Source organism: Pseudophryne corroboree, chromosome 9 (assembly GCF_028390025.1).
Source record: "Pseudophryne corroboree isolate aPseCor3 chromosome 9, aPseCor3.hap2, whole genome shotgun sequence".
In the NCBI taxonomy this organism is placed as follows: domain Eukaryota; kingdom Metazoa; phylum Chordata; class Amphibia; order Anura; family Myobatrachidae; genus Pseudophryne; species Pseudophryne corroboree.
The window spans coordinates 480468807-480487637 of NC_086452.1; the positions used below are offsets into that span (position 1 = coordinate 480468807).

Genomic DNA, 18831 nt, shown 5'->3' on the forward strand with positions numbered 1-18831 from the left:
AATCGCCACTTCAGGATGTAATACAGCACATCATACTTTACATGCCACAGTAGAAAAAGACTATGTGCTAGGAGATGGCTCTATGGGGGTAATTCAGAGTTGATCGCAGCAGCAAATTTGTTATCAGTTGGGCAAAACCTTGTGCACGGCAGGGGGGGCAGATGTAACATGTGCAGAGAGAGTTAGATTTGGGTGAGTTATATTGTTTCTGTGCAGGGTAAATATGGGCTGCTTTATTTTCACACTGCAAAAGTGCCAATGGCTCCTGGTGGACCCGTCTATACCCCATGGTACTAATATAGACCCTAGCATCCTCTAGGACGTAAGAGAAACCAGGGAAAAGGAGCGAGGCCAGGCGGTACGACCAGGGAAAAGGAGCGAGGCCAGGCGGCACGACCAGGGGGAAGGAGCGAGGCCAGGCGGCACGACCAGGGGGAAGGAGCGAGGCCAGGCGGCACGACCAGGGGGAAGGAGCGAGGCCAGGCGGCACGACCAGGGGGAAGGAGCGAGGCCAGGCGGCACGACCAGGGGGAAGGAGCGAGGCCAGGCGGCACGACCAGGGGGAAGGAGCGAGGCCAGGCGGCACGACCAGGGGGAAGGAGCGAGGCCAGGCGGCACGACCAGGGGGAAGGAGCGAGGCCAGGCGGCACGACCAGGGGGAAGGAGCGAGGCCAGGCGGCACGACCAGGGGGAAGGAGCGAGGCCAGGCGGCACGACCAGGGGGAAGGAGCGAGGCCGGAGTTGTGGCTTGGGTTTCGGTGTCGGTAGCTTTTCACAGGATAAACCGGGCAGGCTGGATGAAAGTCTTTTTCATAGGACTTCTGAGAGGATTATGCTGGAGCTGAAAACTGAGGATTCAGTCAGTGAAGTGAAGAAGCCTGGAATTCTAGAAACTTGCAGAGAAACTGGAACAGAATGCTGTAGATTCAAGGCTGTGGAGCACAGATTGACACACACACACACAGTACTGTGTGAGAGACGTTGCACTGGCGATTTCTTACCCAGAAATCCCTAGATTTATACCTGCAGACTGTTTCCCATTGGTTTTGCAAACCTTGCAGGTGACTGTTTTAGATTAGCTGACCCTTCTAAGGCGGCGACGCCCATCCCAGACCTCTGCAGCTGGAAGCTGCACAAACGTTTGCTGCTGGAGCGAGGCCAGGCGGTATGACCAGGGGGAAGGAAGGAGCGAGGCCAGGCGGTATGACCAGGGGGGAAGGAAGGAGCGAGGCCAGGCGGTATGACCAGGGGGGAAGGAAGGAGCGAGGCCAGACGGTATGACCAGGAGGAAGGAGCGAGGCCAGGTGGTATGACCAGGAGGAAGGAGCGAGGCCAGGTGGTATGACCAAGGGGAAGGAGTACATACATGACATATGGGGATGGATTGGCCGCGGGGGTTTATTACGCGTTGTACTGCAGAACGTATTTCATATACGGGTGGTTTTTAGGTAGCGTTATGATATAAATGGTGAAATGATAACGGGACAGAGACGGGAAACTTTCATACGTTACACATAATCCTCACCCACTTCCCCACGGCCGAGCTCCAGCCCACTATAGAGGACTCCAGCCAGGCGTGGGAATGGATTCTGGAGCTTTTCATGACTGTGCAACGCTTTATCCGCACGCCATCCTCCACCGTCACGCCGGCGCCGATCGTCACGTTTGGACCAATGCAGCAGTTCTCCCCAATCTTGGCTGTGGGGTCCTGAAAGACACAATACGGAGAACACAGATATAGCGCAGTCACATGATGTTTTCTGGGGCTTCGCGGGTGCCCATCACCCCCTGGCACCACTGCATTGTATCCCCTATACTCCCTGTACCCTCGCTAATGCCCATCACCCCCTGGCACCACTGCATTGTATCCCCTATACTCCCTGTACCCTCGCTAATGCCCATCACCCCCTGGCACCACTGCATTGTATCCCCTATACTCCCTGTACCCTCGCTAATGCCCATCACCCCCTGGCACCACTGCATTGTATCCCCTATACTCCCTGTACCCTCGCTAATGCCCATCACCCCCTGGCACCACTGCATTGTATCCCCTATACTCCCTGTACCCTCGCTGGTACCCATCGCTCCCTGATACGGCCACACTGTGTCCTCTATACTCCCTGTACCCTCACTAAGGACATCACAGTGGCAGCATAATGATCTCAGGTATCTCAGGAAAGCAGCCAGAACAGGGCATGTTTTCCAGATCTCTGCACAGAATCACAGGGGAAATGTGTGCCAGGCTCTTACCCACAGCTGCTTCTACCAATCACTTTATACAGAGTATCTGGGAAAGACCAGTATAGAAGGTTTGATACATCTCACCCTCGTGTCACAGATAGATTATATATAGCCGCTCATTCCCCTGTCCGCCTTCACATGTCACAGCGGCGCAGGCATACTGTACAGGAGACACCACTATACCGGGAGTACCGCCTGTGCCCAGCATACTCCTGTATATATACTCTGCCCAGCACGTTACTCACCACCAGGACATTGCCCACAAAGCCTGGGCCAGAATGGAGCCGCTCCGGGTGCCTCTGCCGCACGGACTGCAGGTACATGCACATCCCAGTCAGGAAATCCTTGGGCTGCCCGATGTCCATCCAGAAACCTGAGCCGCAAAAAGGAAGGACAGAGACGCTTATCAGGGCACACCCAGGGGGGACTACGGGATGCTCAGATCCGTAAGACGCGTTGTAGAGTCGAAGGGGGTGACGTTCAGAGCAGCAGCTCACCCCAATATGTACTAAGCTGTGAGAGGCAACAACAAACAGGCCAAACTCTCTGCACATCCCTGAACCCCCTCACTACATACACCCTGACCCATAGTGTACCTACATCCCTGCCCCCCCTCACTGCATACACCCTGACCCATAGTGCACCCACATCCCTGCCCCCCTCACTACATACACCCTGACCCATAGTGCACCCACATCCCTGCCCCCCTCACTACATACACCCTGACCCATAGTGCACCCACATCCCTGCCCCCCTCACTACATACACCCTGACCCATAGTGCACCCACATCCCTGCCCCCCTCACTACATACACCCTGACCCATAGTGCACCCACATCCCTGCCCCCCTCACTACATACACCCTGACCCATAGTGTACCCACATCCCTGCCCCCCTCACTACATACACCCTGACCCATAGTGTACCCACATCCCTGCCCCCCTCACTACATACACCCTGACCCATAGTGTACCCACATCCCTGCCCCCCTCACTACATACACCCTGACCCATAGTGTACCCACATCCCTGCCCCCCTCACTACATACACCCTGACCCATAGTGTACCCACATCCCTGCCCCCCTCACTACATACACCCTGACCCATAGTGTACCCACATCCCTGCCCCCCTCACTACATACACCCTGACCCATAGTGTACCCACATCCCTGCCCCCCTCACTACATACACCCTGACCCATAGTGTACCCACATCCCTGCCCCCCTCACTACATACACCCTGACCCATAGTGTACCCACATCCCTGCCCCCCTCACTACATACACCCTGACCCATAGTGTACCCACATCCCTGCCCCCCTCACTACATACACCCTGACCCATAGTGTACCCACATCCCTGCCCCCCTCACTACATACACCCTGACCCATAGTGTACCCACATCCCTGCCCCCCTCACTACATACACCCTGACCCATAGTGTACCCACATCCCTGCCCCCCTCACTACATACACCCTGACCCATAGTGTACCCACATCCCTGCCCCCTCACTACATACACCCTGACCCATAGTGTACCCACATCCCTGCCCCCCCCCTCACTACATACACCCTGACCCATAGTGTACCCACATCCCTGCCCCCCCCCTCACTACATACACCCTGACCCATAGTGTACCCACATCCCTGCCCCCCCCCTCACTACATACACCCTGACCCATAGTGTACCCACATCCCTGCCCCCCCCTCACTACATACACCCTGACCCATAGTGTACCCACATCCCTGCCCCCCCCTCACTACATACACCCTGACCCATAGTGTACCCACATCCCTGCCCCCCCTCACTACATACACCCTGACCCATAGTGTACCCACATCCCTGCCCCCCTCACTGCATACACCCTGACCCATAGTGTACCCACATCCCTGCCCCCCCTCACTACATACACCCTGACCCATAGTGTACCCACATCCCTGCCCCCCCCTCACTACATACACCCTGACCCATAGGTGTGACAGCCCGTCCTGTATATTACTGATGTACTATAACCCCCCGAGAGATAGAGATAGAGATATTATACACACACTGCGGATCCTCACCTTGCAGCTCCATAGCAAACAGCTGTCCGTCCTCCGCCATTGCCGGGAAAATCTCCTTCTCTATGGAGGTAGGACGCAACTGTAGGGCCAAAACACACACAGTGAGTAATAGGGATCATAGGTTATATAATAATGTATAATGTAGGGCCGGAACACACACAGTGAGTAATAGGGATCATAGGTTATATAATAATGTATAATGTAGGGCCGGAACACACACAGTGAGTAATAGGGATCATAGGTTATATAATAAGCTATAATATAGTGCCGGAACACACACAGTGAGTAATAGGGATCATATGTTATATAATAAGCTATAATATAGAGCCGGAACACACACAGTGAGTAATAGGGATCATATGTTATATAATAAGCTATAATATAGTGCCGGAACACACACAGTGAGTAATAGGGATCATATGTTATATAATAAGCTATAATATAGAGCCGGAACACACACAGTGAGTAATAGGGATCATATGTTATATAATAAGCTATAATATAGAGCCAAACACACACAGTGAGTAATAGGGATCATATGTTATATAATAAGCTATAATATAGTGCCGGAACACACACAGTGAGTAATAGGGATCATATGTTATATAATAATGTATAATGTAGGGCCGGAACACACACAGTGAGTAATAGGGATCATATGTTATATAATAAGCTATAATATAGTGCCGGAACACACACAGTGAGTAATAGGGATCATATGTTATATAATAAGCTATAATATAGTGCCGGAACACACACAGTGAGTAATAGGGATCATATGTTATATAATAAGAATTTACTTACCGATAATTCTATTTCTCGGAGTCCGTAGTGGATGCTGGGGTTCCTGAAAGGACCATGGGGGAATAGCGGCTCCGCAGGAGACAGGGCACAAAAAGTAAAGCTTTAGGATCAGGTGGTGTGCACTGGCTCCTCCCCCTATGACCCTCCTCCAAGCCTCAGTTAGGATACTGTGCCCGGACGAGCGTACACAATAAGGAAGGATTTATGAATCCCGGGTAAGACTCATACCAGCCACACCAATCACACTGTACAACCTGTGATCTGAACCCAGTTAACAGTATGATAACAGCGGAGCCTCTGAAAGATGGCTCACAACAATAATAACCCGATTTTTGTAACTATGTACAAGTATTGCAGATAATCCGCACTTGGGATGGGCGCCCAGCATCCACTACGGACTCCGAGAAATAGAATTATCGGTAAGTAAATTCTTATTTTCTCTATCGTCCTAGTGGATGCTGGGGTTCCTGAAAGGACCATGGGGATTATACCAAAGCTCCCAAAACGGGCGGGAGAGTGCGGATGACTCTGCAGCACCGAATGAGAGAACTCCAGGTCCTCCTTAGCCAGGTTATCAATTTTGTAGGATTTTATAAACGTGTTTGCCCCTGACTAAATAACCGCTCGGCAAAGTTGTAAAGCCGAGACCCCTCGGGCAGCCGCCCAAGATGAGCCCACCTTCCTTGTGGAATGGGCATTTACATATTTTGGCTGTGGCAGGCCTGCCACAGAATGTGCAAGCTGAATTGTATTACACATCCAACTAGCAAAAGTCTGCTTAGAAGCAAGAGCACCCAGTTTGTTGGGTGCATACAGGATAACAGCAAGTCAGTTTTCCTGACTCCAGCCGTCCTGGAACCTATATTTTCAGGGCCCTGACCACATCTAGCAACTTGGAGTCCTCCAAGTCCCTAGTAGGCGCAAGACACCACAATAAGCTGGTTCAGGTGAAACACTGACACCACCTTAGGGAGAGAACTGGGGACGAGTCCGCAGCTCTGCCCTGTCCGAATGGACAAACAGATATGGGCTTTTTTGAGGAAAAAAAAAACCCACCAATTTGACACTCGCCTGGTCCAGGCCAGGTCCAAGAGCATGTTCACTTTTCATGTGAGATGCTTCAAATCCACAGATTTGACTGGTTTTAAACCAATGTGTTTTGAGGAATCCCAGAACTACGTTGAGATCCCACAGTGCCACTGGAGGCACAAAAGGGGGTTGTATATGCAATACTCCCTTGACAAACTTCTGGACTTCAGGAACTGAAGCCAATTCTTTCTGGAAGAAAAATCGACAGGGCCGAAATTTGAACCTTAATGGACCCCAATTTGAGGCCCATAGACACTCCTGTTTGCAGGAAATGCAGGAATCGACCGAGTTGAAATTTCTTCGTGGGGCCTTCCTGGCCTCACACCACGCAACATATTTTCGCCACATGTGGTGATAATGTTGTGCGGTCACCTCCTTTCTGGCTTTGACCAGGGTAGGAATGACCTCTTCCTGAATGCCTTTTCCCTTAGGATCCGGCGTTCCACCGCCATGCCGTCAACGCAGCTGCGGTAAGTCTTGGAACAGACATGGTACTTGCTGAAACAAGTCCCTTCTTAGCGGCAGAGGCCATAAGTCCTCTGTGAGCATCTCTTGAAGTTCCGGGTACCAAGTCCTTCTTGGCCAATCCGGAGCCATGAGTATAGTTCTTACTCCTCTACGTCTTATAATTCTCAGTACCTTAGGTATGAAAAGCAGAGGATGGAACACATACACCGACTGGTACACCCACGGTGTTACCAGAACGTCCACAGCTATTGCCTGAGGGTCTCTTAACCTGGCGCAATACCTGTCCCGTTTTTTGTTCAGACGGGACGCCATCATGTCCACCTTTGGTAATTCCCAACGGTTTACAATCATGTGGAAAACTTCCCCATGAAGTTCCCACTCTGCCGGGTGGAGGTCGTGCCTACTGAGGAAGTCTGCTTCCCAGTTTCCATTCCCGGAATGAAACACTGCTGACAGTGCTATCACATGATTTTCCGCCCAGCGAAAAGTCCTTGCAGTTTTTGCCACTGCCCTCCTGCTTCTTGTGCCGCCCTGTCTATTTACGTGGGCGACTGCCGTGATGTTTTATCCCACTGGATCAATACCGGCTGACCTTGAAGCAGAGGTCTTGCTAAGCTTAGAGCATTATAAATTTACCCTTAGCTATATTTATGTGGAGAAAAGTCTCCAGACTTGATCACACTCCCTGGAAATTTTTTCCTTGTGCGACTGGTCCCCAGCCTCTCGGGCTGGCCTCCGTGGTCACCAACATCCAAAACTGAATGCCGAATCTGCAGCCCTCTAGAAGATGAGCACTCTGTAACCACCACAGGAGAGACACCCTTGTCCTTGGATATAGGGTTATCCGCTGATGCACCTGAAGATGCGATCCGGACCATTTGTCCAGCAGATCCCACTGAAAAGTTCTTGCATGAAATCTGCCGACTGGAATTGCTTCGAAGGAAGTCACCATTTTTTTTTACCATGGCCCTTGTGCAATGATGCACTGATTTTAGGAGGTTCCTGACTAGCTCGGATAACTCCCTGGCTTTCTCTTCCGGGAGAAACACCTTTTTCTGGACTGTGTCCAGAATCATCCCTAAGCACAGGAGACTTGTTGTCGGGATCAGCTGCGATTTTGGAATATTTAGAATCCACCCCTGCTGTTGTAACAGTATCCGAGATAGTGCTACTCCGACCTCCAACTGTTCCCTGGACTTTGCCCTTATCAGGAGATCGTCCAAGTAAGGGATAATTAAGACGCCTTTTCTTCGAAGAAGAACCATCATTTCGGCCATTACCTTGGTAAAGACCCGGGGTGCCGTGGACAATCCAAACGGCAGCGTCTGAAACGGATAGTGACAGTTCTGTACCACAAACCTGAGGTACCCTTGGTGAGAAGGGCAAATTGGGACATGGAGGTAAGCATCCCTGATGTCTCGGGACACCAGATAGTCCCCTTCTTCCCGGTTCGTTATCACTGCTCTGAGTGACTCCATCTTGATTTGAACCTTTGTAAGTGTTCAAATTTTTTTAGATTTAGAATAGGTCTCACCTAGCCTTCTGGCTTCAGTACCACAATATAGTGTGGAATAATACCCCTTTTCTTGTAGTAGGAGGGGTAATTTAATTATCACCTGCTGGGAATACAGCTCGTGAATTGTTTCCCATACTGCCTCCTTGTCGGAGGGAGACCTTGGTAAAGCAGAGTTCAGGAGCCTGCGCAGGGGAAACGTCTCGACATTCCAAACTGTACCCCTGGGATACTACTTGTAGGATCCAGGGGTCCTGTACGGTCCTCAGCGTCATGCTGAGAACTTGTCAGAAGCGGTGGAACGCTTCTGTTCCTGGGAATGGGCTGCCTGCTGCAGTCTTCTTCCCTTTCCTCTATCCCTGGGCAGATATGATCTTATAGGGACGAAAGGACTGAGGCTGAAAAGACGGTGTCTTTTTCTGCAGAGATGTGACTTAGGGTAAAAACGGTGGATTTTCCAGCAGTTGCCGTGGCCACCAGGTCCGATGGACCGACCCCAAATAACTCCTCTTCCTTTATACGGCAATACACCTTTGTGCCGTTTGGAATCTGCATCACCTGACCACTGTCGTGTCCATAAACATCTTCTGGCAGATATGGACATCGCACTTACTCTTGATGCCAGAGTGCAAATATCCCTCTGTGCATCACGCATATATAGAAATGCATCCTTTAAATGCTCTATAGTCAATAAAATACTGTCCCTGTCAAGGGTATCAATATTTTTAGTCAGGGAATCCGACCAAGCCACCCCAGCTCTGCACATCCAGGCTGAGGCGATCGCTGGTCGCAGTATAACACCAGTATGTGTGTATATACTTTTTATGATATTTTTCCAGCCTCCTGTCAGCTGGTCCTTGAGGACAGCCCTATCTATAGACGGTACCGCCACTTGTTCTGATAAGCGTGTGAGCACCTTATCCACCCTAAGGGGTGTTTCCCAACGCGCCCTAACTTCTGGCGGGAAAGGGTATACCGCCCATATTTTCTATCGGGGGGAACCCACGCATCATCACACACTTCATTTAATTTATCTGATTCAGGAAAAACTACGGTAGTTTTTTCACATCCCACATAATACCCTCTTTTGTGGTACTTGTAGTATCAGAAATATGTAACACCTCCTTCATTGCCCTTAACGTGTGGCCCTAATAAGGAATACGTTTGTTTATTCACCGTCGACACTGGATTCAGTGTCCCTGTCTGTGTCTGTGTCGACCAACTAAAGTAAACGGGCGTTTTAAAACCCCTGACGGTGTTTTTGAGACGTCTGGACCGGTACTAATTGTTTGTCGGCCGTCTCATGTCGTCAACCGACCTTGCCGCGTGTTGACATTATCACGTAATTCCCTAAATAAGCCATCCATTCCGGTGTCGACTCCCTAGAGAGTGACATCACCATTACAGGCAATTGCTCCGCCTCCTCACCAACATCGTCCTCATACATGTCGACACACACGTACCGACACAGCACACACACAGGGAATGCTCTGATAGAGGACAGGACCTACTAGCCCTTTGGAGAGACAGAGGGAGAGTTTGCCAGCACACACCAAAAACGCTATAATTATATAGGGACAACCTTATATAAGTGTTTTCCCTTATAGCATCTTTTTTATATATTTCTAACGCCAAATTAGTGCCCCCCCTCTCTGTTTTAACCCTGTTTCTGTAGTGCAGTGCAGGGGAGAGCCTGGGAGCCTTCCCTCCAGCCTTTCTGTGAGGGAAAATGGCGCTGTGTGCTGAGGAGATAGGCCCCGCCCCTTTTTCGGCGGCCTCGTCTCCCGCTCTTAACGGATTCTGGCAGGGGTTAAATATCTCCATATAGCCTCCGGAGGCTATATGTGAGGTATTTTTAGCCAAAAATAGGTTTTCATTGCCTCCCAGGGCGCCCCCCTTCCAGCGCCCTGCACCCTCAGTGACTGCCGTGTGAAGTGTGCTGAGAGGAAATGGCGCACAGCTGCAGTGCTGTGCGCTACCTTAAGAAGACTGAGGAGTCTTCATGCCGCCGATTCTGGACCTTCTTCTTGTTTCAGCATCTGCAAGGGGGCCGGCGGCGAGGCTCCGGTGACCATCCAGGCTGTACCTGTGATCGTCCCTCTGGAGCTAATGTCCAGTAGCCAAAGAAGCCAATCCATCCTGCACGCAGGTGAGTTCACTTCTTCTCCCCTAAGTCCCTCGTTGCAGTGATCCTGTTGCCAGCAGGACTCACTGTAAAATAAAAAACCTAAGCTAAACTTTTCTAAGCAGCTCTTTAGGAGAGCCACCTAGATTGCACCCTTCTCGGCCGGGCACAAAAATCTAACTGAGGCTTGGAGGAGGGTCATAGGGGGAGGAGCCAGTGCACACCACCTGATCCTAAAGCTTTACTTTTTGTGCCCTGTCTCCTGCGGAGCCGCTATTCCCCCATGGTCCTTTCAGGAACCCCAGCATCCACTAGGACGATAGAGAAAATAAGCTATAATATAGAGCCGGAACACACACAGTGAGTAATAGGGATCATATGTTATATAATAAGCTATAATATAGAGCCGGAACACACACAGTGAGTAATAGGGATCATATGTTATATAATAAGCTATAATATAGTGCCGGAACACACACAGTGAGTAATAGGGATCATATGTTATATAATAAGCTATAATATAGTGCCGGAACACACACACAGTGAGTAATAGGGATCATATGTTATATAATAATGTATAATGTAGGGCCGGAACACACACAGTGAGTAATAGGGATCATATGTTATATAATAAGCTATAATATAGTGCCGGAACACACACAGTGAGTAATAGGGATCATATGTTATATAATAAGCTATAATATAGAGCAAAACACACACAGTGAGTAATAGGGATCATGTTATATAATAAGCTATAATATAGAGCCGGAACACACACAGTGAGTAATAGGGATCATATGTTATATAATAAGCTATAATATAGTGCCGGAACACACACAGTGAGTAATAGGGATCATATGTTATATAATAAGCTATAATATAGTGCCGGAACACACACAGTGAGTAATAGGGATCATATGTTATATAATAATGTATAATGTAGGGCCGGAACACACACAGTGAGTAATAGGGATCATATGTTATATAATAAGCTATAATATAGTGCCGGAACACACACAGTGAGTAATAGGGATCATATGTTATATAATAAGCTATAATATAGAGCCGGAACACACACAGTGAGTAATAGGGATGATAGGTTATATAATAAGCTATGCCGGCAAGGTAAGTGATTCTACCTCTACAAGGGGCTCAGTTGCGCTCACCCCCCTGCCGGCATTCCAGCGATCGGGCTGCTGATGTTGGAATCCCGTGCGGCGGTATCAGTTATCAGGTGTATAAATCAGCCATTCCCAGAATCCCTCCGGCTGCCCCCGCACTGCGAGCACTTACATCCCAGGGACATGACGCAGATACTGCGCCATCGCACCACAACCCCCAGACTGCGTCACGGCTCTTCTGTCACCCACAGTACTGCAGACACTGATGGCCACTTACACACCTGAATACGCTCCAGCACGGATGCAGAGAAGATGTATAAACCAGAGTTAATTTTGTTTGACACAAAAACTTGCGGTTTCTCTACAAAGTGCTGGATTCGCCCAGTCTCCGCGTCATATACAACAACCCCGTACTTCGACGGCTCCTCCACCTTTGTGACCTGTATAGGTAGAATATATGATCAGCCCATTACACACATGCTCACCATTATATCCCCATTCCCCCGTCTTCCCCTCCCCATTCCCCCCGTCTTCCCCTCCCCATTCCCCCCGCACCCCCCCCCCCCGCCTTCCCCTCCCCATTCCCCCCGCTGTCTTCCCCCCCCCCATTCCCCCCTGCACCCCCCCCCCCCCCACCGTCTTCCCCTCCCCATCCCCGCACCTCCCCATTCCCGGCGCACCCTCCGTCTTCCCCTCCCCATTCCCCCCGCACCCTCCCCCCATTCCCCCCTGCACCCCCCCCCCCCCCCCCCGCACCGCACCTCCCCATTCCTGGCGCACCCTCCGCCTTCCCCTGCCCATTACCGGCGCACCCTCACCGCATCTTCTCCTGCCCATCACCGCCGCACCCTCCCTCTCCCCTGCCCATCACCACTGCACTCTCCCCTGCCCATCACCGCTGCACTCGCACTCTCCCCTGCCCATCACCGCTGCACTCTCCCCTGCCCATCACCGCTGCACTCTCCCCTGCCCATCACCGCTGCACTCTCCCCTGCCCATCACCGCTGCACTCTCCCCTGCCCATCACCGCTGCACTCTCCCTCTCCCCTGCCCATCACCGCTGCACTCTCCCTCTCCCCTGCCCATCACCGCTGCACTCTCCCTCTCCCCTGCCCATCACCGCTGCACTCTCCCTCTCCCCTGCCCATCACCGCTGCACTCTCCCTCTCCCCTGCCCATCACCGCTGCACTCTCCCTCTCCCCTGCCCATCACCGCTGCACTCTCCCTCTCCCCTGCCCATCACCGCTGCACTCTCCCTCTCCCCTGCCCATCACCGCTGCACTCTCCCTCTCCCCTGCCCATCACCGCTGCACTCTCCCTCTCCCCTGCCCATCACCGCTGCACTCTCCCTCTCCCCTGCCCATCACCGCTGCACTCTCCCTCTCCCCTGCCCATCACCGCTGCACTCTCCCTCTCCCCTGCCCATCACCGCTGCACTCTCCCTCTCCCCTGCCCATCACCGCTGCACTCTCCCTCTCCCCTGCCCATCACCGCTGCACTCTCCCTCTCCCCTGCCCATCACCGCTGCACTCTCCCTCTCCCCTGCCCATCACCGCTGCACTCTCCCTCTCCCCTGCCCATCACCGCTGCACTCTCCCTCTCCCCTGCCCATCACCGCTGCACTCTCCCTCTCCCCTGCCCATCACCGCTGCACTCTCCCTCTCCCCTGCCCATCACCGCTGCACTCTCCCTCTCCCCTGCCCATCACCGCTGCACTCTCCCTCTCCCCTGCCCATCACCGCTGCACTCTCCCTCTCACCTGTATACATAACCAGGAATAGCGCAGTGCTGTACAGTATATCCATTATTCTGTATAGCACAGAGGAGACCGTGAGTAGAATAACACTCCCTGGCCCAGTGCTTCCCAAATGCTGTCCTCAAAACACACCAACAGTTCAGGTTTTAAGGATAGCCATGCTTAGGCACATGTGACTGAATCAGTACCTCAGTTAGTTTGATTTATTTATTTACAGTTTCTTATATAGCGCAGCAAATTCCATTGCGCTTACAACAAACAGTCATAGAGGTAGGAAGGCCCTGCTCGCAAGCTTACAATCTATAGGGAAATAGGCATATGTACACAAGGAAAGGTGCTATCTACTGCATAGAATGAGAAGACATGTGAGGATATGTGTGGACTGTACAGAGTGGATGCAATTAGATAAGAAGGTTTATGAAAGTTATGTGGGTGGGTCTGGAATTTGATATGCTTGCCTAAAGAGGTGAGTTTTCGGGGAACGTTTGAAGGTTTGGAGACTAGAGGAGAGTCTTATTGTGCGTGGTAGGGCATTCCACAGAGTGTGTGCAGCCTGATGAAAGTCCTGTATTCGTGAGTGGGAGCGAGTAATAAGTGTGGATGAGAGACGCAGGTCTTGTGCAGAGCGAAGAGGTCGGGTTGGGAGATATTTTGAGATAAGTGAAGTGATGTACGTTGGTGTAGTCTGGTTAATGGCCTTGTGTGTGAGTAAAAGTATTTTATATTGAATGTGGTAGAATACCGGTAACCAATGGAGGGCTGACAGAGCGGATCTGCAGACGATGAACGTCTAGCGAGGAAGATTAGCCTCGCAGCTGCATTCAGAATGGATTGTAGTGGTGAGAGTCTCGTTTTGGTAAGACCAGTTAGGAGACTATTACAATAATCAATGCGGGAGATAAGGAGAGCGTGGATTAGAGTTTTAGCAGTGTCTTGTGTAAGGTATGGTCGTATGTTGGATATGTTTCTTAGATGCATGTAACATGATCTTCAGACAGATTGAATGTGGGGAACAAAGGACAGATCAGAGTCAAGGATGACACCTAGGCAGCGAGCTTGTGGGGTAGGGTAGATAGTCGAGTTTTCAACAGTGATAGAGATATCAGGTTGGTACCTACTATTGGCCGGTGGAAATATAATTATTGATTATTCCATCTGTGCGCAAGAAGGAAAACACCTGTAACCTGGACTGTTGGGGGGCCATGAGGGCCACGCTTGGGAACCCCCCCGTCCTAGACCCATTCCAAAATTACTGCAAGCTGACCAATCCACACCCTGCAGGAGGAACGGCGGGCGGCCCCACTTACCACGATTGTCCCCTCCTTTCCGTGGTGCTGGTGGAAACGCACCATGTCCTCAAAGGGGAAGTCACAGATAACGTCGCTGTTCAGGACAAAGAAAGGATCCGCGTTTTCCATCAGCAGCTCCCTGGCCAGAGCGAGCGGACCCGCTGTGTGTAGGGAACAAGAGGGGTCAGCGTCTGTCACACACCAGAGAATGAAAGCACCACTGCCCCCATAACACTCACCTGTACCAAGCGGCTCCTTCTCATGTGACATGGAGATCCGTATTCCCAGCTGCAGGAAACAAAGAAGTCGCTGAATGAAACAGAACCGGTCACAGACTCACCGCTCGCCCAGAGAGAGCTGCCTTACCCTCTTCTCCTGCTCCTTCATCTCCTTCTCCAACAGGTCAGACATGTAACTGACTGCCAGGATCACGTGATTCACCCCAGCCTGCAGGAGAGACACAGTGTGAGGAGCACAGCATCAGAGAGGGGCCACAGTGTGAGGGGCACAGCGTCAGGGGGGGGAAGCACAGCTTCAGAGAGGGGCCACAGTGTGAGGGGCACAGCGTCAGAGAGGGGCCACAGTGTAAGGGGCACAGCGTCAGAGAGGGGCCACAGTGAAAGGGGCACAGCGTCAGAGGGAGGGGCACAGCGTCAGAGAGGGGCCACAGTGTGAGGGGCACAGCGTCAGAGAGGGGCCACAGTGCGAGGGGCACAGCGTCGGGGGGGGGGGGGGGGAGCACAGCGTCAGAGAGGGGCCACAGTGCAAGGGGCACAGCGTCAGAGGGAGGGGCACAGAGTCAGAGAGGGGCCACAGTGCGAGGGGCACAGCGTCAGGGGGGGGGCAAGCACAGCGTCAGAGAGGGGCCACAGTGTGAGGGGCACAGCGTCAGAGAGGGGGGGGGGGAGCACATCGTCAAGGGGGGGGGGGGGAGCACATCGTCAAGGGGGGGGGGGGGGGGAGTGAGCACAGCGTCAAGGGGGGGGGGGGGGAGCACATCGTCAAGGGGGGGGGGAGGGTCGGGAGCACAGCGTCATGGGGGGGGGGTCGGGAGCACAGCGTCAGAGGGGGGGGGGTCGGGAGCACAGCGTCAGAGGGGGGGGGGGGGGTCGGGAGCACAGCGTCAGAGGGGGGGGGTCGGGAGCACAGCGTCAGAGGGGGGGGGGGGTCGGGAGCACAGCGTCAGAGGGGGGGGGGGGTCGGGAGCACAGCGTCAGAGGGGGGGGGGGGGTCGGGAGCACAGCGTCAGAGGGGGGGGGGGGTCGGGAGCACAGCGTCAGAGGGGGGGGGGGGGTCGGGAGCACAGCGTCAGAGGGGGGGGGGGGGGGGGTCGGGAGCACAGCGTCGGAGGGGGGCATAGCATCAGGCTGTAAGAGCAGACATCTTACCTTGACCAGAGCTTCCACCTGGTGCAGCAATATGGGCTTGTTGCAGAAATCCACCAGAGGTTTGGGGATACTCAGTGTCAGGGGGCGTAACCTCGTGCCATAGCCGCCAACCAGGATTAGGGCCTTCATGATCCTGTACAGGAGAGACCACGCCACACACATGAAACATACACCTAGTAATACAGAGGTAGGAGGCATGTCCCACCGGCTACATACACCTAGTAATACAGAGGTAGGAGGCATGTCCCACCGGCTACATACACCTAGTAATACAGAGGTAGGAGGCATGTCCCACCGGCTACATACACCTAGTAATACAGAGGTAGGAGGCATGTCCCACCGGCTACATACACCTAGTAATACAGAGGTAGGAGGCATGTCCCACCGGCTACATACACCTAGTAATACAGAGGTAGGAGGCATGTCCCACCGGCTACATACACCTAGTAATACAGAGGTAGGAGGCATGTCCCACCGGCTACATACACCTAGTAATACAGAGGTAGGAGGCATGTCCCACCGGCTACATACACCTAGTAATACAGAGGTAGGAGGCATGTCCCACCGGCTACATACACCTAGTAATACAGAGGTAGGAGGCATGTCCCACCGGCTACATACACCTAGTAATACAGAGGTAGGAGGCATGTCCCACCGGCTACATACACCTAGTAATACAGAGGTAGGAGGCATGTCCCACCGGCTACATACACCTAGTAATACAGAGGTAGGAGGCATGTCCCACCGGCTACATACACCTAGTAATACAGAGGTAGGAGGCATGTCCCACCGGCTACATACACCTAGTAATACAGAGGTAGGAGGCATGTCCCACCGGCTACATACACCTAATAATACAGAGGTAGGAGGCATGTCCCACCGGCTACATACACCTAGTAATACAGAGGTAGGAGGCATGTCCCACCGGCTACATACACCTAGTAATACAGAGGTAGGAGGCATGTCCCACCGGCTACATACACCTAGTAATACAGAGGTAGGAGGCATGTCCCACCGGCTACATACACCTAGTAATATTGAGGTATTACACCTCCTGTATAATGATAGAGGGGAGATGGGACCCGGAGGCCCAGTGTCAGGATATAGAGATGTGACATATAATAATTACACACCATGTCATCTGATCACACACTGCGTGCCGACACGTCGCCCTCATCACTGTCTATCTGGCTCACTGGGCTGATGATAACCAAACCGGTTCTACCAGACTCTCCGCACAACACCTGCTGCAGAGGAGCCGCCCACATACAGTCTCCCCAATACTCAGCCACCTCGCCCCAAGTGCCAGTACAGGGAGAGGGATGGGGAGCAGCAAGGGGAAAGGAGCACGCTGGTGCCTGTGGGTCCCCCCCCCAGGGCAGGGCACGCTGGGACCTGTGGGTCCCCCCCCCCAGGGCAGGGCACGCTGGGACCTGTGGGTCCCCCCCCCAGGGCAGGGCCACGCTGGGACCTGTGGGTCCCCCCCCCCAGGGCAGGGCCACGCTGGGACCTGTGGGTCCCCCCCCCAGGGCAGGCAGGGCATGCTGGGACCTGTGGGTCCCCCCCCAGGGCAGGCAGGACATGCTGGGACCTGTGGGTCCCCCCCAGGGCAGGCAGGGCATGCTGGGACCTGTGGGTCTCCCCCCAGGGCAGGGCACGCTGGGAAATGTGGTTCCCCCCGGGGCTGGGCACGCTGGGGTCTCTGGTTCCCCCCGGGGCTGGGACCTGTGGTTCCCCCCGGGGCTGGGCACGCCGGGACCTGTGGTTCCCCCCGGGGCTGGGCACGCTGGGACCTGTGGTTCCCCCCGGGGCTGGGCGCGCTGGGACCTGTGGTTCCCCCCGGGGCAGGGCACGCTGGGGTCTGTGGTTCCCCCCCGGGGCAGGGCACGCTGGGACCTGTGGTTCCCCCCGGGGCTGGGCGCGCTGGGGTCTGTGGTTCCCCCCCGGGGCAGGGCACGCTGGGACCTGTGGTTCCCCCCCGGGGCAGGGCACGCTGGGACCTGTGGTTCCCCCCCCCGGGGCAGGGCACGCTGGGACCTGTGGTTCCCCCCCGGGGCAGGGCACGCTGGGACCTGTAGTTCCCCCCCGGGCAGGGTACGATGGGACTTGTGGTTCCCCCCGGGGCAGGGCACGCTGGGACCTGTGGTTCCCCCCGGGGCAGGGCACGCTGGGACCTGTAGTCCCCCCCCAGGGCAGGGTACGCTGGGACCTGTAGCTCCCCCCCGGGCAGGGTACGCTGGGACCTGTAGTTCCCCGGGCAGGGTATAACTCACCTGCTGTTGCCGGCGCTCCTCAGTTTCTGTCACCGCTTCCTGCTCAGCACCATGATAGATCAGTGTCGCGCCCACGTCACCTTATCCGCCACTGGCTGCTGTCACTATGACGTCACATCATGCGTCTCCGCCAATCAGCGAGTGCCGCACATCTAGCCGCCACATTGCGGCATTGGGCGAACAGACGACCAATGAGAAGTCAGAGCGCCAAGTTACCATGGAAATACTTCCAGCAATGCGGAAGTACAATAAAGAGAAGGCGACGCAAGTAGATGTCATATCACATGACCAGCGGGAACCTATCAGATGAAGATAGCTACGTCCTCTTATAACCTGTGCTCCGCCCCCTGTGTGCGCGTGACAGATAGAGCCACCAATCATGTACGTGCTGGTATAGAGATATATAGAGGTATGACGTATTACCTACACTCCTGTCACTCACACACACTGTGGCTGGTTGTGTCTATGTTGCCTTCGTGCAAAGGACTTGGACGTGACAAAACGAGTGGGCAGGAGAGCACTTCCGCCCTTACAGCTCCTAAATGTTTTCTTCCTTCTCCGATCGTTTGGGGTATTATTTTTTTTCTATGCAGCATCGGACGCTCGCCACGCTTTTCTATTCCAAATAGATTGTGACATGGACCCAGGGGGTTATGGGAAAGGTCCTCTGCACGAAGAGAATCTAGACCACAGGTTCTCAAA

General features: G+C 53.4%; 1 protein-coding gene across 1 annotated transcript in view; it reads right to left on the bottom strand.

The window, feature by feature from the left end:
• Positions 1-18313, bottom strand: part of GMPPB (GDP-mannose pyrophosphorylase B) — a 23577-nt gene extending 5264 nt beyond the window's left edge. The window contains exons 1-9 of the mRNA XM_063941451.1: positions 18130-18313; positions 15857-15989; positions 14835-14915; positions 14708-14756; positions 14487-14629; positions 11704-11862; positions 4303-4381; positions 2487-2614; positions 1526-1708 (exon numbers count right to left, since the gene is read on the bottom strand). Of these exons, the coding sequence (XP_063797521.1) occupies positions 1526-1708; positions 2487-2614; positions 4303-4381; positions 11704-11862; positions 14487-14629; positions 14708-14756; positions 14835-14915; positions 15857-15985 (951 nt within the window). The 5' untranslated portion in view covers positions 15986-15989; positions 18130-18313. The remainder of the gene's footprint in view (positions 1-1525; positions 1709-2486; positions 2615-4302; positions 4382-11703; positions 11863-14486; positions 14630-14707; positions 14757-14834; positions 14916-15856; positions 15990-18129) is intronic.
• Between the last annotated feature and the right edge of the window lie 518 nt (positions 18314-18831).